Source organism: Barbatula barbatula, assembly GCF_947034865.1.
Source record: "Barbatula barbatula genome assembly, chromosome: 17".
NCBI lineage: Eukaryota > Metazoa > Chordata > Actinopteri > Cypriniformes > Nemacheilidae > Barbatula > Barbatula barbatula.
The window spans coordinates 14,067,700-14,089,906 of NC_136780.1; the positions used below are offsets into that span (position 1 = coordinate 14,067,700).

Consider the following 22,207-nt stretch of genomic DNA (forward strand, 5'->3'; position numbering starts at 1 on the left):
GGAGAGATTTCACCGAGTTAGGGTTGGGTCTTGGAGGAGTAACGTCCGCGCTCGCCATTGTCGTTTAGTAAAAATGGCGCCCCTAGAGCCCAGTCCTTATTCTATCAGGGCTTGGGGCGATAAAATGATCGCCCTTCTTGGATTCTATTTAAGAACGCTGATTGGCTAAATTTTATGTCATACATTCATATCTTAAATTAGCAATTGGCTTAACTGCTACATAGACCCGCCTCCTTGGGGCGCTTTCTCTATCGCCCCAGAGCTGATGAAGCGGTCAGACAGGCAGAGGAAAGGTTGCAAATATGATTTTGTATCATATTTTACATGTATTACTGGGTGCATTCCATATTTAAAACACACAAATATTGACATACTGATGTTTTTCTCATTATTATTACTATTTTTGTTTTAATTGTTTAATTTTTATTTTTTGTGGCTTAAGGGGGGCGGCGCCCTAGCGCCCTCTATTGGCCGGCCGCCACTGCGTTTATCTAGAGTCAAATATCGCTGGGGCCATGTTTGCACGGACGCCCGTCTCGTCATCAAGTAACCAACTACTTGTAAGTTAGCTACACTACAAGTTACTATAAAAAAGTAGCTAGCGTCTTTAAAACTACTTAGGAATACAGGAGTATAATATTATTACTGGAAACTGTATATTAATTTCCTAGATACAGTACCGTTTTAACTTTAGTAAATATTAAAGTGTACTACAGAATTTATAAAGTGTATGCATTTACTATAGCATGATAAAACAGAATATGTAGTATATGTTAATAGTTAGCATAATATTCTACAGCTGTAATATACTACAATGTAATACAGTAAATTCTAAAGTATACTATATTTGTATGTGATGTGATACACATGTGTCAGTGACTAATGTTTTAAATAAATAGAAAACAGTTTAAAACATACCGTTATCATTGTATTGTTTATTTATTATCTTATTTTCATAAGATTCATATTTAATACTTTTTCCGGGTTGGTGTTTGGAACTAAATGTTTACCCGCTCATGTTTGCCCTTTACGATCTCTTTTCAGTGAAGCGTTAAGCCACAATACATAGTTAATGCAGTAGATGGCGATAATAAACCACTTCGGTTTGTGATACAGTAATAAGAAGATGTCACACTGCTCCGAAAGAAGAACAGAATGTAGCTTTTGGTCGCGCTACACACCTAATTTCTTAAAAAAGTAACTAACTACTGGAAAAGCCAAACTTTTAAAAAAGTAATTAAGTTAGCAGCGTCGCTACTTGTAGTCAGCTACTCCCCAACACCGATGTCGCCATCCTTTATAAAATTTTATCTATCTTATTAATATCAATAACATCTAAAGAATTTTTATTACATATTAACCCCAAAAAGTAACTAATTTCATGTTTAAGCTATTACATTCTTTTTTTAAGATTTAGTCTGAGAATTTTGGTCAGAATATTAAGCAGCTTCATATCGTTGATGACCTTCTGAAACATTGTATGTCCAATTTCACTGCTTTCAGGAAAGTATTGTATCTTTTAAATAATGAAACACTGTGTCTTCAAGGTTGACAAGCACTTTTAAACATTTTTGATATTTGCAAACATACAGCGTAACTAATAATAATAATGATTGATGACAAAATATTGGAAGGACAGTCACGATATGTTATTTACTGTATGTTATTTGTCATCATTCTATTGTACTCAAAGACGCCGCCCCATGTGTCCACCCCAAGGCTTTCTGCTCCCCTCTCCGGAAAAAGAACAAAACTATTTTGCCAGAATGAGACAGAAGAAACCAATTCCCTCACAACTATAAGACATTTCACACCCTTCTGACTGTTCCCTTGACACAGTTACGAACCCCCAATATCTGGCTCTTCAAATATAGAGGGGTCTGTCCAAGCCAGAATTTACACTGTAAAAATATTGCCCCGCCTTGAGTGGTTAAGTACGATCAGACTTCCTATTTTACATGTTAAAATGTTTTTACATCAACCACTTTCAACTTGTCAAACTGGTCAACATTTTAGACAGCAAGTTGAAATAACTTGTAAAGCTCGTTTTAATTGTTCATAAAACTCCTATTGTTTTAGTCACATCAGAGCAGTAAAACTACTTCCTATCTGGCTTTTTCCCAGATGAGAGCAATGGCAGAGGTCAGAGCTGTTTAAAAACACAACTCTGTTTTACTCTCAGGAGGGATTACGCACAAGTCATAGTACAAAACAAACATCTCAGACCTGAGAAGAACAAGTAGGCCTGTCGCAATAGTAAATTATTGACTTATCGCGCGATACATAAACTTGACATCGGTTGTTTTTGGTGGTGCAATATATCGCCATTGTGTTTATATATGTATTGTTTATATTAAAACATTTTAACATTGTATCCTATCACGCTGTCCCTGTTAGCACTGCCCCGTGTCTGTGTGTCAAACCCGGTGCTCGCTCCCGCGGCCACAGTCGCACACACGAGGTGGACAGCAGCACGTGAAAACACTCAAGGAGTCATACTGTGTTAACCTGATGAATAAAGCCAGTTCGGAATAGTAATCGACTGGTGTCAAAGCCGCAAACCTCCCACTCCGATATGAAAACAAAGGACGACTTGAACAAGACGCTCTACTCTTTTAGAAGGTAACGAAAACAGCAACACATGGAGCTGGAGAGAGGTCTTACAGACAGTTAAGTTACAGATGACATGTCTCGTTTAAGAAAACACCTTAGACATATTTCTTACACCGTTTTTGTTCCTTTGAAGGGCACTTTACGAATGGAAAAGTCGTTCCACATAAAGACACAATGTTTTTCATTGCTCATTTGGGCAAGTGAATTTTAAGCTTTTAAGCCGAGGGCTCTGCTTACCCTAAACTTCATCATAACAGCTTGTAATGTAAATCAACCAATTATATTATGTTATCGCGACAGGCCGAAGAACAAGATCTGTTTGTATGAAATAAAGGAGTAATGTAGGTTAAATCCCACTCGAATCAACTACGCCGGTCACTTTTCTTGACTTTTCTCAACTGTATGCTGTATTGTTGGGTGATGTGCTCCAAAAGCAGATCGTTCTATGTGCACAAACGTGAAGAACTCGCACTCTTGATTTAAACCCTCACGTGCATAGCAACCTCTTTTCTGTAAGGAAAAGCTCGAGCCGTGCGCATTACGACCTTTCTTGCGTGCGGAAAACTTAGAATCTAGACCAAGGATGGTCTACTGGCGGCCTTCGGGCCAAGTGCGGTATTTCCACCTCTTCACCGGACGATTTACCCACTTTCATTTTTACAGATCGAAACTTGTGGATACAGATTTGGAACAACTAGACAGTGAGTAATTCATGGCAGAATTTTCATTTTTGGGCAAATTATCCCTTTAATATTTCTGTCACAGTATGTTATTTCAGTTTTTTATGTAATCCTTATTGTTTTCATTTACCATAAAGATTTTCAAACTGTAATGAATTCATTTATAACAGACTTCAGCACAATAATAATGATAGTTTGCATTAAATTTTTTGGGAATACAGTCAATTTTACAATCTCACAGATATATTTTAAGACATTTATCATCCTGTAGAAACATTACAAAAGTTTGCGATAACAAATGTCCACTGCCTTACAAACCAATCCCTTTCAAACAGGGCTTAAAATAACTTAATTCCCAAATCCTAAAGTCAGTTGCCAGTTCCTCTCTCTCTCTCTTTCTCACTATTCCTCTACCAGAATGCATCACGGCGCACAGCTAATTTTAGGCAAATCCAAAATAGAGAAGATCTAGAAGCTGTTTTCCAACTGATGATCACAGACGGGGCAACGCAAAGTAAATCGTATTTTATAAATCTAATGAAAACTTGAAAAACATGTGAAAATGAATGCAAAGAAAATATCCTCTAAAAAAATGATAATCTGACTCTCGATGATGTCAGCAAAATCAAAAAGAGATTCAAGAGGTCTAAAAACCGTTCAGCGACTGTCTGATGTCATAAATTACACTAAGCACAAATAAAATGTTGTGTTAAGTTTATGGGAAGCAATGATTTATCTTTTAAAGTGGAGTTATCATAGAAAGTGAAATCTCTATGGGTTTTGATGTTTTTGTGACAGGTGAGGTTTCAGCTGAATATTTCCTCTGTCATAGAGAGAAAATATTTATGACATAAATAGCATAAAATGCGCTTTCACAGGCAATAAGAAATATGAATGGTTGGTTCACCAGCCAGTTTCCTTTTTTTGACTAAGGCCTCTGTACAAATCTAACAATTAAATTGAATGTTCACAGTCTTCCATAGTTAAATGTGTTCCTTAATGTAAATGTTCTGACCAGCTTACACTAAATTTACTTCTCTGACATTCTCTCTTTGTCATTTTTCTATTTTGTATTTCTTTTAAAGGAACCGTAAACCCTGTCTATTTGTCTTGTTAATATCTTCAATATGAAATTCCTGTTGAGTAGTTAGCTTAAAGGGATAGTACGCCCAAAAATGACAAACATATTATATAGTTTTCCTACTATGGTAGTCAAAGGGGGATGAGTTCTGTTTGGTTACTGACATTTTTCACAATATCTTCTTTTGTGTTCTGCAAAACTACATTTGTTAATCAGGTTTGAAACAACCCCGAGTGTGAGCAAAATGACAGAAATTTCATTTTTGTCTGAAGTCACTACAGTAAAAGTGATAGGGTGCCATTGTTGTCAGTTACAATATAGTGAATTAAACAGCAGTTATTATAGTTTCGTTTTCAGTTGTATTCTAGTTTAGTTCGTATTTAGAATTCGCTTTTATTTAGAGTTTTTAATAAAATAAAATGACAAAAGGCCATAAAAAATGCTTCAAATTAATTGGGGTTTTGTCATTTTATTATTATTTATTTTAATGTTGTGCGGTCATTCATTTGAATGTAAGTAAACAGAAGGATATTACAGAAACTAATACAGAAGTGTTCAAAAATAATGGCCAAAAGATTTGTTGATTCTCTCATGTAGTAATATTTTGTAGCCATTCCTGTGAACCTTAAATCAAAAGTTTTTACTCGTGTGTTGTGTAAAATGTTCGCCCAGGGTTCCTTCAGTTCTTCTCAAAGCTAAGCTTCAGTTTGCACTTTAAGTGAAATCAAGCAACATAAATATAATATATTTTATGTATCTTAAATAAAATATTGATTTTTTAATAAAAAGTGTGGACAAATTGTGGACTAAAAGATTTTAGCACAAAATATTCTGCAATGAATGTTATTATTGCAAAATTGTAAAGAATCGTGTTCTATTGAATTGCCTAAAATAAACAAATCAGACAAGTTGGAAGTCAACAAATGATTCAACGTGATGCAAGAAAAACACATTTCCGAATGGATTCAGATTTTTGTAGCAACACAGAGATTGAAAGAGCAGAGTCAAGTATATGTGTGTGTTTTTACAAAAAAGAAAAGCGCTAGGATCCATTTCCCTTGATTCAAGGTCCCTTCACTGATTCTTAAGGGCTGAATTGATTTTTAAACTACTCTCCATGAAGCTATGGACACATCGTTGGCCTTGCAGAGCTTGTTCTAGGCTTAATCTCCAGCTATCACCTGCTGACACCAGGCCAAAAGTCTGCGGCAGTCCCAGCATCCCATAATTCACTGCTGCTGTGCTGATAGAGCTCTAAGAAAATGCTTCCCTTGTACACTAATCCAGGACCAGCCGAAATCATAAGTGTGATCAGACGCTGCATTTTAAGCTCCATTTTAAAATGTGATCTTTCTATCTTATCAGTACCGTCTTGTTCAAAGAAGAAAATCATAATGTGAATTTGACTTCACATCTGTCATCAAATTTAAACATCAACGATATGAAAGAGCAAATAGGTATACATAATGTATATATTCAATATATACGCAAGCATTGTTAAAACCCCTTATGTATCACAAATAATATATAGTCACCCTAAATTTGTAACATTTCAGGTCACTCAGCAGGCCAAAACAGACCCACACAAGCAGACTGTGTTTACACCCAGCAGCTCGCTCTTTCCAGTGATGGTGTAGAATGGGCGGGGCTCGGGCGAGGAACAGATGGATGCTACGTAGTGGGTCAGAACTGAGTCGCCTTGTCCCCGGTGACCTGGCACCTGACAGTATCCTCGCCACGGCAACACTGCCGACCAATAAAAAGAACGCTCGCTGAAATTCTTAATTAGGTGACTAATACCTAGGCTGGACTTTGAAAAACAAATATTTTGTATTTGTCATATACAGGAAGCAGTAAACAAGAACAACAATAAGAAAATGGATGTTGTTGCATTAGACGATGAAACATACATTTATTTAGATGTTTAGAAAGCCAATGGTTTTGAAGAATATTTATGAAAAAAAGGTGTCAAAATTGAATTGAACTTTTGTAAAAATGGTCTTTTGTAAAAATGCAACCTTTGTAAAAATGGTCTCATATTTACATTGCTTTCTATTTACAGTCAGAAACCGAGTCAGTAGGTAGCGACCCTAATGTGTGACTTTGGCATGCTGGGAGATTCAAAAAGTCAATATTTTCCTGCCAAAGTTGTTGCTACGATACATCACAATGTGAGCTGCTGTTGTATGCAGTTTTAACTCATCTTTAGAGGAAACATAAGCCCTTTTGAATTGCTTTAAACAAGTGTTAAACTTCTGCTACGGTGGGTCTCTGAGGTTCATGAAAGTTATTATAAAATGTTACCAAAGCGATTTTTACAAGCTCCAAAGTCAAATCATTTACACGGATAGGTTTATTTGCAAAATGATAACAATGTGTTTGTGCAGCTCGACTGGAAAATCATCATAGCTTCATTTCTCTGTATATCTAAAGTGCACAAATGCATCAAATGCATAAACATGATGCAAATATAATCTTTCCTGCAAAATGAACGTGCTGAACGTAAAACTGCCAGTTAATCTCAAACATACGAAATGAAGTGTTTCTCCGGTACGTGTAATAGTTTTTCCAGTCGCTCTGACAGGAAAGCGGCCAATTACACAGAGACACACGTTACACTCGCACAAAAAAAGTCTTAGACGCGCAGTCAAAAAGCGTGTCTGCTTCGCACTTCACTACAATTACAGCAGTCAGAAAGAATGACCTTATTTGTTCCTACTGCCTATTGCAGCTGCACCGGCCAACTGCACACAGCTGTTGCCAAAGGCTTTCCAATGCCTCGGCAAGCAATGCCATCATTCAGCCTTCCACGGGAGGCTCTCTTAATGCCAACAGAGACGGACAGAGATGAATAGATTGAGAGATAGAGGAGAACATGAGGGAAACTATGATAGGGGTTTTATTACTGGCCAGCACTCATCATAAAAAATGAGAAGGTGTGAAGTTGATGCCTTAAAAAAGCCATTTCTACTACACCCAGATACAGTTTGTGAAAAAAGAAACACATTACAACAATAAGTGCTCTTAAAGGAACAGTTCACCCAAAAAACTAAATCTGTCTTCGTTTACGCTGGATTCACAGCTTCTCATTTACTTTGAGTGGGTGACGAACTGAATTGTGGGTCAGTCAGAGTCGCTTCATTGGCGTTGCTTGCCGCAAGAAGTTGAACATTTCTCAAATTTTCAAGCGCCAACGCAGGCGTCAGCCAATCAGATCACCTTATGCAAATAACCTAGAGTAGGCACTAGCCAATTGCGTTCATGCAAGACCGGAGAACAATTTAACTGGCTGTTGTCACTATGACGATCTCTTCGGCCACGCCTCCGTCATGAGTTGACGCTGACGCTCCGTGTGAATCCAGCGTAACTCACCCTCAAGTTGTTCACCCTACATCTGTATAAGTGTCTAAATAGCTCCTTGCCACCATTGACTACCTTTGTAGGTAAAAATTGCTGTATACATTTCTTTGTTCTGTTGAACGCAAAAGAAGACGTTTTGAAGAATGTAGGACAGCAAACTACTCGAGGGTGAGGAATTGATGACTGAATTTTTATTTTGGGGTGGACTATCCCTTTAACCCCCTTTCAAAAACACTAGGGTGATAAAAAAGAAATCGACCCAAGGTGTTAAGAGCATTATACTGTAAATGTCAGAGAAATGGAAATAGACATTTAAGGTCACCGGGTCTTTTACACTATAAAAGTGTAGACTATACCCATATGAAGTATAATATACTACAGTATACACTTTCCCGAAATAACAAACTAAACAGCTGCGAGCATATGAGCTGAATAATTCACCTGCATAACATCTAACTAACCCCAGACAGCTGTCTCATACCCTTGGCAGAAGAGGCCGTGTGCTGTCTCGCCACCACAAAGACAACTCGCGCATTTCGCGTTCCACATTCCATAGTGACATTGTGACATCATAACCGCAGCCAGGAAACACTTTTTTTGCAGTAGCCATATACAGGAAGTCAATAAGTACATGTAAATAAATGGAAGAACTACATTTTTGTCATTAAACGCCATTCAGATGAGTAGATAATGACAGCTCCTAATGTGCTTGTTGACTATGTACGGCCATCAATAACTTTAACGGTAAGAGTAATAATGATTATCAGCGAATCAATGAAACATTGCTAAATCAATTCTCAGGGACTCTGCATTGCATTTAGTGAAACTACTGTTGTTCCACCAAACCTGACATCACTTCCAGCGGGCGTTAAATTAATGCTTTATAAACCTGTGCTTGAGCATGCGGTGTGTGTACAGGAGAGGCGCAGCATATAGAGGCTGCAAGCTCAGCGATAAATATCCTCCTGGAGGATACAGTCTGGCCTAACGCTGTGAAAGCAATAAAACGCTCTTCACGATCCACAGTTAAATTCAAACAGCATGGCCCCGGCACAAATATCATTCTCTTTTCTCATTTGTGACCCGCCACCAAGTTTGTTTTTTCTACTGGGCGTCTGCTAGTGAGAAAGGGTTACTTTCACTTCTCAGCAAAGAGTTATGGGATTTTTGTAATGTGGTCACTACAAAAAGTTCCAGTCTAGCTAACTAACACTGTGTGATAAAGCTGGCACATTTCAATAAACACTAAACGTCCCGGTTACGTATGTAACCTCTGTTCCCTGATGGAGGGAACAAGACGTTGTGTCGAAGCCGACAGATGGGGTTCGCCCTTGAGAACCAATCGTCTCTGACTATTTTGAAAAGGCCAATGAAATTGGCGAATGAAATTTGCATGCCGGGCTCCGCCCCCGGATATCCGGGTATAAAAGGGGAGCCGGCGTGCTCATTCATTCACCTTTTGTGCTGAGGAGCCTGAGAGCATCTCGTGACTGCTGCAGCGGACGGCTATTGTCGTGGCAAGAAGGACACAACGTCTTGTTCCCTCCATCAGGGAACAGAGGTTACATACGTAACCGGGACGTTCCCTTTCTGTCGGTCTCTCGACGTTGTGTCGAAGCCGACAGATGGGGTTCCTATGGAAAACGCCACGGCACTAGCCGCGTCACAATCTCTAGCGAAGCGACGTTGACCGGCCTGGGCGAGCCACACGTGAGCGCTATCGCGAAATTTGTAACCTTCCAGTGGGCAGGCAGGGGCTCCCAGAGCTTTTGGCAAAGATGAGTAGCCCCTGCCCTCTGCCAACTCAGACGGCCCCATTGGCGAGGGCCATCCAGTCGTAGGGCTACTGGGTAAGCGCTGTTCCTTCAATGAGGACGTGCGCTACGGAGACCACTTCCCACCCTAGGGGGGAATACAGTGGAGACACCAACATGGTCTCACCAAATAGGGGAGAACTCATGGGAGGTATGTGCGGAATGCCGCAAGGTGGATGTCCACCTGGGGAGGTCATGGGTTGCCACGCGGGGAACCATCTCATGACGACATCTCAGACGGAACCACCCTAGTGGGGGGTTACTACGTGTGGGGCACTAGGTCCGGTTAGAGCTATATGTAATAACTCAGCTTGATACCCGGCCATAGGCGGCAGGGCTGCTCCGCCGAGCCCGCCGCCCTGAGTGCTATTGATGGATGGACGGACTGCCTATTCTTCACCCTTGGGGAAAGAAGGGAGGCAGCCCATAGCGCACTGGTCCACCTCAGAAGGGGAATGGCGCTATGCGCAGGCGTATGCCCCACGACTGCTGGTCTCACCTGCTGGCAAGACTCGAGCTGCCGACTCCCCACGGAGGTTGTAAGCCTCTGCGAGGTATAGCGTAGCCCAACCCGCAGCTCTACAGATGTCTGCCAGAGAGGCGCACTAAGCCGATGCCCACGAGGAGGTCACACCCCGAGCGGAGTGTACCGTCACTCAAATGGGCACGGGCTAGGATCGGCACGCCGTAGTGACGGCGTGTGCGACCCAGCGCTACAACTCTCCTCGGATACAGCACTCCCGTTGCTGACCTCCATAACAGACAAGAGCTGCTCAGGGCCTTGAAGCCCTCAGTGTGGTTCGAGTAGAGGCGCAATGCGCTTACTGGACACCCCACGTACAGGTTGGGTCTTTCTCCCGGTGTGGGAGCGCCTGCAAGTTCACCACCTAGTCCCAAAGGGGGGCGGCGGAACTTTGGGCACGTAAGTCGGCCGGGGTCTCAGGATCACGTGAGAGTCACCGGGCCTGAAATTTGGCAATCGGTGGACACGGAATGCTTGCAGGTGCCTCACCCTCTGGATGGACTCGAGCCCCAGCAGGAGAGCCAACCCCCCTCGCAGAACGAGGAAGGGGCTCTCGGCAGGGCCCGAAAAAAGGGGACCCAAAGGTCCACCTTAAGGTCCCAAGAGGGTACGGGGCGCGGACGAGGCCTTAGCCCCTCGCGCCCTAGAGGAACCTAATAATCAGGTCATGCCGCCCCAGAGGCTCACCAGCAACTGGTACGTGATAACCGCGACAGCGGGTACCCACGTTCCAATGTGGAAGGGGAGATTACTCCCCAGCCTCTCCTGCAATAGGACAGCACGTTCCTGAGCGAGCAATTCCGCGGGTCTTCTCCTCGAGAAGAGCACCAGGACGAGAAGGGGCGCCACTTAAAGGCATCCAGCCTTGTGGGCATGGCCCTTGCCTGAGTGACAGTCTCCACCACTGAGGGGGGTAGGTCATCCAGGAACGCCTCGTCCCATCCAGGAGCCAGACCCAGAGGTCCGGCTCGAACGCCACAACGTGTCCATCCCCTGCGAGTAGGCCCTTCGCCAGGGGATTTGGCCAGGGGGAGTTGTCGTCAGGAGTATTAGCTCCGAGGACCAAGTGTAGTTGGGCCCGTAAGGCGCAACTAGCAGCACTTGATACTCCCTTCCCAGACCTTGCACAGGACCTGCGCAATGAAGCTCACTGGGGGGAAGCGTAGTTCCGCTTGTCCCGCGGCCAGCTGCGCGCTAGGGCCTCCGTGTCGAGGGGGGAGCCTCGACCAGGGAGTGCCCAGCGGCACTGGGGGGTGTTCAGGGAGGCAACAGGTCCACCTGTGCCCGCCCAAACCACACCCAAGCCGGCCGCAGTGGTGGAGTCGTCACTTCCCACGAGGCGTCAACTGACGAGAGAGCGCTTGGCTGTCTGGTTCAGGACATCCGGTGGTCATGTGACCTGCAGGGGCTTTGCCACCTGCTGTCTCCACTGGAGGCTGCGCGCTAGGGCCTCCGTGTCGAGGGGGTCCTCGTCCAAGGAATGCCCAGCGGTACTGGGTGGTGTTCAGGGAGGCGACAGGTCCCCCTGTGCCCGCCCAAACCACACCCAGGCCAGCCCGCAGGGGTGGAGTCATCACTTCCCACGGGGTGTCAACTGACGAGAGAGCGCTTGGCTGTCTGGTTCAGGACGCCCGGTGGGCATGTGACCTGCAGGGGCTTTGCCACCTGCTGTCTCCACGGGAGGAGGCGTTTTGGGCGAGTTGCGATGACTGCAGCGAGCGAGTGCCACCCTGAGGTTTAGTACGCTACGCCGGTCGTGCTGTCCGGGCCAGTATGCTGGCTCTGCACGAGAGGCCGGAGCCTCATCAGTGCAAGCAGGACAGCTAGCAACTTGAAGGCAGTGATCTGCCAACGCAGGCGGGGGCCCGTCCAGCGACCCGACACTGCGCGCCCATTGCACACCGCACCCGCACCCCGTAGGGAGGCGTCTGTCGTTCCACGACCGGCCTCAAGACCTGCTCGGGGTTAGGATGCGACGGCAGCAGGTGTAATGACGATACGCCTACTGCCGGTGCGCCACGCTCTCCAGGGAACTCATCTCTGTAGTCAGTGCTGTCGCGGTCCCATGTGCGTCAACCCGAGGGGGACAGGCCACCCCCGAGGACACCATGCCCAGGAGCCTCTGAAACTGATTTCAGGGGACCGCTGGCTGCTGCCTGAGAGTTCAAGCAGCTCAGCACTGACTGTGCGTGCTCGTGAGCGAGCACGCCGTCATGGAGACAGTGTTGAGTTCTCTACCAGGAAAAGGGGGAGCTCCGCGCCAGGGAGAGCTGCTCTCTTTTTCCCGGCTGACCCGTTTACTGACATGCCAGCCCCTCGACAGTGCCGAGGGAACTGTACATGAGAGTATGCGGTCAGTTGTCATGAACCACTCCTGGCGTCTGACAGACACCAGGACGCGCTTCTGCGCCTCCCGAACGGCACCCTTGCAAGGTGCTGCTCAAGGTATGCAGCGACCCCTGGTTTTGGGGATGATGAAGTGCGGCTGTCGAAGCCACTGGACATTTCGGCCGAGGGGACGGTTCGATCGCCTTCGCCAGAGGGGTGGCAGCCCCGGCCTGGAGCACAGGAACATCCCTGCCTCTGCTGAGGTAAGAGGATGCCTGAAGTCCGGCGGAGGTCTGGCGAGCTGGATCGAATGCCGAGACGGACCACACTCCCAGCCACCGTGATGGTTTGAAATGCTAACCAAGCACCCAGAGACCTCACAGGGGGGGCTGCGATCTACTTCATCAACCCGCGGGGGTTGGTTCAATGACTAGCAGTGCTGTTCTCCCCGGGGGGAACGGCTCCGCTAAATCACCTGCCAGGCGATGGCGCAGCTCGACGCACCGTCGAAGCGAGAGTGCTGAGGGCTGCTTTATACTCGTCATTGCGTGCCGCCACGACGCAACGTCGAGTTGCCGAACACCATCTTTCAGAGGGTGAGAGCGGCTGCAAGTGGGACCCAGAGAGAGACCTCTCCTTGTGAGAAGGCGGGCACTAGGCCCCCGAAGGGGCCCAGAAGGTGTTTGGGACGCGGCAGGGACCGCCCCAGTCCGACCATCCAGCAACCCAGGCTGGGTCGGGCCCGATGGTTCAATCTCTCTAGGTGGTCCTTCTCTTGACGTCCTCCTCCGGGGGGCCACCTGCGGGGGCACCAGAACCGGAGTCGACGCTGGAGAAGGCCAGGGCTGCTGGGGGCAGACCACGTGCGAGACCTCGACGGCCGAAAGGCGGCCGGGTCACAGCAGGCCGGTCTGTTTCTACACTGTCAAAAGGCTGCTGGAGCAGTCCTTGACAGCGCCACCAATCAGCCGACCTTGCGAGAGGGGAGTCGGGAAAGTGGCCTTTCTCGACATCGCCCCCCTGCGCAAGATTGGGTCCGAGGCATCTTTCCGGGCCACTAATGTGGACATCGTCCGACCCAGCCTGCGCTGCCACCGCGGTCCCCGGAGGGCCAGTCGGCGGCGGCACTACTTGGGTCGGTCTTACCCCGTGGGGCTCTCTTTAGCGCCCTGGCCTGCAGGAAGGCCATGCGTAAGAGTGGAGGCAGCATGGTCCACGGCACTGCCAGCCCCAACACCAGAGATGTTGAGACCTTACATGCCCTGGACGGTGAGTCTAGGTCAAGCCCCCCAGGTGGCCGCCGTCTGCGGATACCCGCGACTGCATGCTCCACCCAGGGTGCACTGACATAGTCCCTAGCTGCCTCCCCGCCCCGAGGGAAGAGAGGGCGATAGAGTCAGCTAAACGGAAGCGCGCCAAAAGGGACGCTCCAGGTCTTACTGAACTCCTTATGCAGCTCGGTAAAACTTGGCACTTGAGCCGGGCCCAATGTGCGAGTACCCAGCCGCGAGCACCAGGGCTGCACCGCAACCCGACGCTCACGGCGGTCCGAGCGAGCATGGCTGACATCTTGACGTCTGCTCTCACCTGTGCTCGACCTCCCGAGGGAGGGAGCTTCAGGGAATCGCCAGAGTCTGATGCCAGCAGGTCGCGCTCCGATGTTGCAAGAGACACCTCATCTCCACGGCTCGTGTCCGAGCGCGTGGCTGAGGAATAAGATGGCTTAGGACCATCCTTGGGGACCTGCTAAACAAGCGAGACGGGGCGCGAGCGGTCCGCGAGCCGACCGGCTGACGGATTAACGCTCACGATAATCCCCACATCACCCTCGCTGCTCGCCGCCGCTGACGGCAGGGCCGTAGCCGCTGCGGTCACAGAACGGGAAGCAAACGAGGTGGTGGCTTGCTCTTGACAGAACGTAGCCAACGTGACGCAACGTCTGAATAGCCGTCCGCCCGCAGTGACGCAACGTCTGACTAGCCATCCGCGCGCAGTGACGCAACGTCTGAATAGCCATCCGCGCGCCGTGCGGGCAGGACGAATCCACGAGGCTGCCACAGTGATCGGACCCCCGAACACTTGCGGCAACCACCGTGTCCGTCCCCGTCCTCGATGAGTGTACTGCACCCAAGAGATCAGCGGGCAATGCCACGCTGAGGAAATTGCTCTTTTAGAAAAATACCTCAGGAACTGCCAGGACGCCCAGGGGAATCTCCGCTGCACCGCGTCGTAGAAATCGGCAATTCGAAGAATGTCATCAGATGCGAAGGCTCCGAAGAACAAAAGGTGAATGAATGAGCACGCCGGCTCCCCTTTTATACCCGGATATCCGGGGGCGGAGCCCGGCATGCAAATTTCATTCGCCAATTTCATTGGCCTTTTCAAAATAGTCAGAGACGATTGGTTCTCAAGGGCGAACCCCATCTGTCGGCTTCGACACAACGTCGAGAGACCGACAGAAAGGGAACAAATGATATCATTTTAGCACCATTAGCTTGTGAAATCCATTGTTATAACTTTTCAAATTATGGTTAAAAGAGAACCTCAATTTGTGAATAATAGTGCCAATGCCGGCCTAACACTGAAACAAAACCGATGAATAACTTGCTTTGAAAGCACTTAACCACAGTAAAACAGAAACGAGTGGTGCCAGTGGAGAGAATGGACCAGATTTCTCACAAGAGCTCTTCGACCGCAATAGATATACAGTACATACTCCATTATGATTTTTTCCTGATAAAGTAGTCTTTTAGTTGATAATCTTGCTCTCTACTGAAGTTTAAAACTCAGTTTAAAACACAACACTACATACTTAACACTATATAGGCCTATCTGAAGGTCTGAACATGATGGTTTTACAGCTACTTTATTATGAGACTTTCAAACACAAAAGAATTTGAGAAACAAAAGAGATGCACCGATATTCCGGCCAATAATCTTTTATCGGTTGATAAAAGCTATTTTTCACACTACGGGCTATCGGCTGTTGGTTAAAATCTTTTTTTATATCTCATATACGCCAATATATTTGTCAATCAAAAGAGGACAGGAAAATGCAATGAATTTGTGCTCTGTGTATAGAAAGTGTTAAGAAACATCACCAGTTTGATGTTCAATGGTAATTGTCATTATAAGAATAAATAACATTCACAAAGTAAAAAAATATTATTTATCTTTCAGAATTGGCATTGGCAGACATAACTCTGAATAATCGTCTATCGGTATCGGTGGAGAAGTCTCTAGATTTGAGTTGAAAGATAATTATTTGTTTTATCACCAGTTGGTAAAAAATGAACAAGGTCATGATCACATTTTAGTCTAGGATATAATAAATATTAGATAAAATAAGGATCAACAAAGTTTATTTACAAATATTTTTTGAACAATTAACTTTTCAAAATGCTCAAGTGACGAATACAGTATATACACACAGTATATACGTCTATTTCACGTTTAAACAATTTGTAAGGACGCTTGCAATCGCAGAGGAAGTTAAACTGTTCGTGTATGTGATATTTAATTCTTCACCGACAAAGAACATTTATACTAATGTTGTTGTAAATGAAAGCATGCAGTGTGAAGGTATGTATTTCACTGTCATTAAAAACAAGCTTATTTCCAAGTGAAGGACTTCATCTGTCAAAACCCCTTTCACCATAATAAAGCAGCCGTCGTCTCCTTTCTTACGCGCACAACCGTGAAATCGCTTGTCAAAACCTCTGAGATTCCTAACAGGTTGAAGCAAGACGTGCCAATGCCACGAATATCATGTGTGGCCGTAAGAAGGCAGCTGTTCAAGCATATAAACCACCTCCATGTTTTTTTTAACATGTACACAAACATTGATTGGTGAATGTCAAATGTATCAACGTATGATTTGTGAATACTTTGAGTGTGTTCGTTTTAGATCTGTATGGCACTTAAAGACACAAGCAGCATGCTTTCCCACCGTGATTGTCGTTTTCCGTGCTTCCCATCCGGGCCATCTCAGGGGGGTGAGTTTGTTTGGCAGTGCGCCCCTTGGACATGCCCGAAGACGGTTTCACCACCCGGGCACCACTGGTGGCGTCCATGCCTGTTTCGAGCACAAACAGTTCAGGTTCATCGAAATCCTAGCAGCATGCAAACAGAACAAACACATGATGCTTTCCCTGTATTTTAAAGTATGATAATTGAGACCCGCTGTAAGAGTATACACAGACGGTGAATACATCACACACGCGTTCATATAGAACACATATTTGTTATAAGATTAGGCCTGATTGTATCAGGGAAAATTACAAATACGGTCTTTCGGTATGACTGTCTGCTATTCTAGGATTATAGAAACGTAAAGCACAAAATAATTTTCTTTTTTTATATTTGATAAGAACAGCACAAAGTGAATTCTCAGATCTCCATCCATCAATCCATTTATCCATCGAGCATCCAATCCATCTATTTATATCTATCTCCAGGCCTGTGTACGTATGTATCTTGCGTAGAAGTTTTTGATGGTATAATTTTATTACGGTGGTAACACTTTTTACAGCAAGGTTGAATGCATTAATAGAAGTTAACACAATTGGGATAGTTCACCCAAAAATGAAAATTCTGTCATGGATTACTCAGTCTCTAGTTGTTCCAAACCTGTATACAAAAATGTTGTTTGGCAGAACACACAGAGAGGGATATTTGGAAGAATGTTAGCAACTGAGATTCCTGGGGCATCATTGACTACCGTAATAGAATAAAATGAACTGGTAGTCAGAGGTGCCCCAGAACTTTTTGCTCTCCTAAATTTCTCAAAATATCAAAAAAATCTAATAAACACAACAGAGAATTCAATATATATCAAATTATTTCTACTGCGGCAGTCAATGATGCCCCTGAAATGTCAGTTGCTAACATTCTTCCAAATATCCTTCTCTGTGTTCAACAGCAAAGAAATTACTACAGGTTTGGAACAATTTGAGGTGAGTAAATGATGACAGAATTTTCCTTTTTGGATTAAATGTTTCCCTTTAAAATAAACTAGCAATGACAGCATTTAGGTCCATCTTGAATTAATCTTTGTTAATACCCGAATATGCTTACACGGTTTTAATAATGAAGTTATACTATAGTATATAACATTAATATAACATTAGTTACTGAACCAACAATAACAAATAATACATTAACTAATGTTCATAATATATAAATAATCTTGTAATTAATAACATTATAATAACATAATAATAATAATGTCATTATCATTACATTAAGACAATGTTAGAATATTAAGCTCTTGATAGAGAATATGATCAAATGTTGCCAATATTTTACTATTCATTTTAAGCGTTTTGTACTTCAATTCGTTTTTTAAATTAAAAGAATATTTATAAACCAAAAATCATTTTATCACATAATTAAAAACAGTCTGTTTCAGAAACGGAACTATGTTTTCCACACTGAGTTATACGGGGCAGTAACGAATGAAGCCTGACAATGAGTGATTAAAATAAACAGCACAGATTAGCGTGTGATCATACTTTCTTATTAACTTCAATAAATGTCAGTTCGGTCCTTCATTAAACTTGGCCTAATGGGTCACTAATTTGTGTCTATTTAAATGGCCAATCATTTTGTGTTCAATTATTTGCAGAACAGTCACCGGGCATATGGCATTATGATTTATTATGTGTGCCGGCAACACGTTTCGGATGAATGTCTATTGAGAAGGTTTACTTTAGAAGCCAGATCAAACTTTTTGAAAGCAAGATTTTACTACATGTGAGAGTTCCTAAAAACTATAGGGATGAGAAAGTGGGTTTTACCCCCTCACTTTACATTACAACTTCATCTGGGCTTCAATGCTTTGGTGAATTTACCATATTTTTTCATAACAAAAAAAACCTGACAAAGAAAACCTTCTTTTGAAGACATCTAGTCAAACAAGTTTAATAAATAAATATCACTTGTGAAGTCCTTTTCAAGTGGTCCTTACTTGCGAAGAAAAAACAGGCTCATAAATCAGCCACATAAAGTCGAAGGGTCTGTGTCAGCGATACGTTTTTGGAGCTAGTGGATACAAATATCATCAGCCCAGTATGAAAGTCTGTGTGCCACATGTAGAACGGGCTAACAGTATTATCACAGCATTATTAACCACAAAACCCCTATAATAACTGAGTTTCCTCTCCCTGTGTCCTGTCAAGCAAAGCCATCGCAGACACTTGCCCTTCCATCACCTAACCCACATCCAGAAGAAAGATAGATCTTCAAGTGCTGCATATCATTAGACCAAATTATTTATGGCCCGCAGACTAAAGCTCATTTGTGAGCCAGAAGTCTGTTCCAAAAAGGAAAAGAGCAATAAGGTGATAGGTAAAGCAGCTGGTGGGACTAATTGCTGTGGTATTTGGGGAATATATCACGAACACATCAAAACACACTTAAAGAAATACGCATTGGGTCATTTATATAGCGCAGTACTTCTATCCATTCCCAACACCTGTTACGTTGATGAGGATGTCATTTCCTGGAGGATGATGTCACTTTGACGCTCGAGGAGGTTTCGATGAAGTGACATTATACAGACAAAAAAAGCATCTGCGTGACGACTCAATTACGATAGCCGTATAAAACTATGTGTATAGTATTTCTTTATAAATGACATTTCATTTTAGAGGTCTTTTGCCTCTTGATGAACTACCAGGCAACATCGAGGCAACATCCACCCAAACCAAAACACTGAAATGATTGCAAATGTACCACGTTCACTTTTGAGTTTCCCAACACATCCCATGAGTGTAATGTGATGGTGGACATGATGAAGATGCAATGAACGGCCCACACAAGTCTTCGGAAGAGTGCTTAAATAGTGTGTGTCTGATAGTCCACACACACACACACACACACACACACACCATAACACGTGCACTGTTGCATTTACAAATAAGCATCACCGCGCCTATTACGCGTCAAACCACAATGCTTTGTAAAGGCAACCTCGGTGACCCCACTGACACGATTGACAGATAATCGAAAGCCGCCGACTTCTCAAAGGCCACACCTACCTGGAAAGCCCGATCCACCCAACACCGTGAGCGGGTGAGAGGGGTCACCCACGTGGGGTCAGGCTGTAGCCTTTACTCTCGCGTCGCGCCGCTTCACTTTACATGGCAAACGCACCTGACGCGCAGGGGGTCGGTCGCGTCCGCCGCGGACTGACGGGCGTCACGGTCGGTGGCCACACTCGCGGCCCCCGCTGCGCGTATCCGCGGAGGAAGAGGATGACGACGAAGGAGGAGGAAGAGGAGGAAAAAGCCGAGGAAGAGAAAGCCGAACACTTTCACCTTGTTTGCAGACTCCACTTCATGAACGTGCGATCCACGAGCTCTGTCTTTCACCTCGCGTTGAAATCCAACTCCAAAAGCACGCGCGCGAATACGCAGCAACGCCGACAAAAAATATGAAAATACAAGAAGCTTTCATAGGCAGTCAAGCAAAATGGCGACTTTAATACGAAGGAGGAGTAAAAAAAATCCTCGCGCTGTTGCTAAAGGAGGCACGGGGATCTGTTTAGTGCAGTAATCTTCCACATCCACGAGGGCGAGAGAAGTGAACGCGGAGGGCGACGCGCAGCTCCGCGCAGCCGCTCGATCCCCGTCCTTACCTCGGGATTATGCCGTGTGTTTTTTTTCACGCGAATATTATCTCCGCGGCCGTGTACAGTAACAGTATGAGCGCCGGGTCACGCGCGTATCCGCCGCTGACAGTTGTGACTACAGTCGGCAGGCAAGTTGCAAACTCTCGCGTTATTATTTATGATCGTTCATTTTGATATCGGGCCAGTCGTTTGGTATTCGTGCGTAATAAAGCTCCATCCTGAATGGAAGCGTTTGATGCGGCTGACGTCACGCCGCTCGATTATGACGAAAAGGGTCACTCTGTGCAACGCTGTGACGTCGTGTGATGAGTTTGGAATACATATTTTGTTTATTTTTAATAATATCGTATTTTAGTTGCACGCTCTGTCTGCAGTTACGAAGCGATTTGGTGGATATTGTTTCCGTCTATAACTAATAATTATCTGGAATCTTTGAAAGAAAAAAGATGATTTGCAATGCGAATATGTTTATATTCCTAGAATGTTAATATCCCCAAGTAAGATGCTAAATGGGCTATTTTTTCAACCCTGACATTGTGTAAAACTGTTTGGGGAAAGTTAAAACGTCATGAGGTTATTAAAAGTGACTGTAGAATCTTTGACCTATAAATGATTTTCGCTTCAAACTATGACGTAATGTAACCAACCATTATTACTGTGTCGACCAATAGGGGGCGACAAACGACTGCTTTTCAGAGGCTTTCACTGCGATTTAGTCTGTTGCTAAGAACCCTCAAAAGAAATCCTCATTTCATGTTAGACAACTTTCAGTTCTGAAATGCATATAAAGCCCTAACAGCTTTTGTAAAGTAATTTTCTTCCTGCTTTTCATTCACACATCACTTTATTTACAGAAAGGCCTGTTTGTTGTTGTCGTTCCTCTCGCCTGTTCTATCAGTCTCACGTAATTCTCATAAAAACATCCAGTAAAGTTCAGTATTGTTAGACAGCGGATGGCTTTATGACAGATGATAACAGGTGATGACCACTTAAAATGTCCTTGTGCTGGCAGCGCTGTCTCTCAAACCATCACTCACAGATCTTTAATAATGCAAAAGTAGCATAAATCTAAACCCTAGAGGCTTTGAGATTTTCTACGGTGTTATGTGTCGGAGATGAATACAATCCGAGAAGCAATTGTAGAAAAAATATTAAACGCAGGCCAAACGGTGCACAAACCTCACTGTCACTGACTGGTGAGGTCCAGCCTACTGTGAAATGGGCTATGAAGCACTCTGACATAATGGGCAGTTCATCTCATTTGGACACAAACCCTGACCTGTGGGAAATGTCAGTGGTCCAGCTGCACCATTTCACACCGTGAAATGACACACAGCAAGTGAAGCGGTGTGAAAAATGCCTCGGCTCAGACTAACCTCTCACCGATGAAATCCAAGAACAAAGACACGGAGTGAAGTTTGTTTTTTGCCGTTGAGACTTGAAGAGCATTTCGTTTTCTTTGATCAGTTTTAGCAGTTCCCTTTACAAGTTGAACCCAAGTTTGCAGAGAGAAACTATAATTTGTCTATCGTTTTTGATTAAACCCAATTAGTTATTTCGACTTAACGAATCATTACATTATTTATATTCATATAATACAATACAATTACTAATTCTAGTAGATATAACATTTAATGACCAATTAATGCAATTTTTCAAAAATAATAAGAATGAATGTAACATAGTGCCTCTACTTTTCTCTCTTATTGCCCTTTCTTTTCATATGATGCATCCCAAAATTAATAGTTATGGTTGAACAAGATAAACAGACCATAAATCTATTTCCAACGGTTCTGGTTTATGGAATAAACATGTGTTGCCTATGAAGCAAAGTGGTTTAATAGATGTTTAACACCATTAAGATTTCTCATCGCTTACTGCACTTATGAGACATCATGACCCACTGGAACCAGAGGAGGAGAGCAGGACAGAGAACAGAGGTAAATGATAACCAGCAGAAACTGGACCTGGTGTGTGTGCGTGTGAGGAAGGCAGTTCAGGGATGCCATATACAAAGTTTGGGTCACAGATCTACGTGGAGATAAAGTGCCCTCTGGGTGCAGACCTCTGACTGCCCTCCGTACTGTCACCAGTTGATTGGTTAAGCCATGTGGCAGCCAATGAGGCGTTACCCCTCAGCTCCATCGACCGAGCTTTATGTGTTTGTGTGACAGC

General features: G+C 44.3%; 1 protein-coding gene across 3 annotated transcripts in view; it reads right to left on the reverse strand.

Annotated features, from left to right (window-relative positions):
- Positions 1 to 20,210, reverse strand: part of znf512b (zinc finger protein 512B) — a 47,690-nt gene extending 27,480 nt beyond the window's left edge. Inside the window, exons 1-2 of one of the 3 annotated variants that reach the window (XM_079477383.1) lie at positions 19,440 to 20,210; positions 16,349 to 16,474 (exon numbers count right to left, since the gene is read on the reverse strand). In XM_079477383.1, the coding sequence (XP_079333509.1) occupies positions 16,349 to 16,472 (124 nt within the window). In that variant the 5' untranslated portion in view covers positions 16,473 to 16,474; positions 19,440 to 20,210. The remainder of the gene's footprint in view (positions 1 to 16,348; positions 16,475 to 19,439) is intronic. The other 2 variants (XM_079477384.1, XM_079477385.1) reach the window with 2 other exon arrangements.
- Positions 20,211 to 22,207: the final 1,997 nt, after the last annotated feature.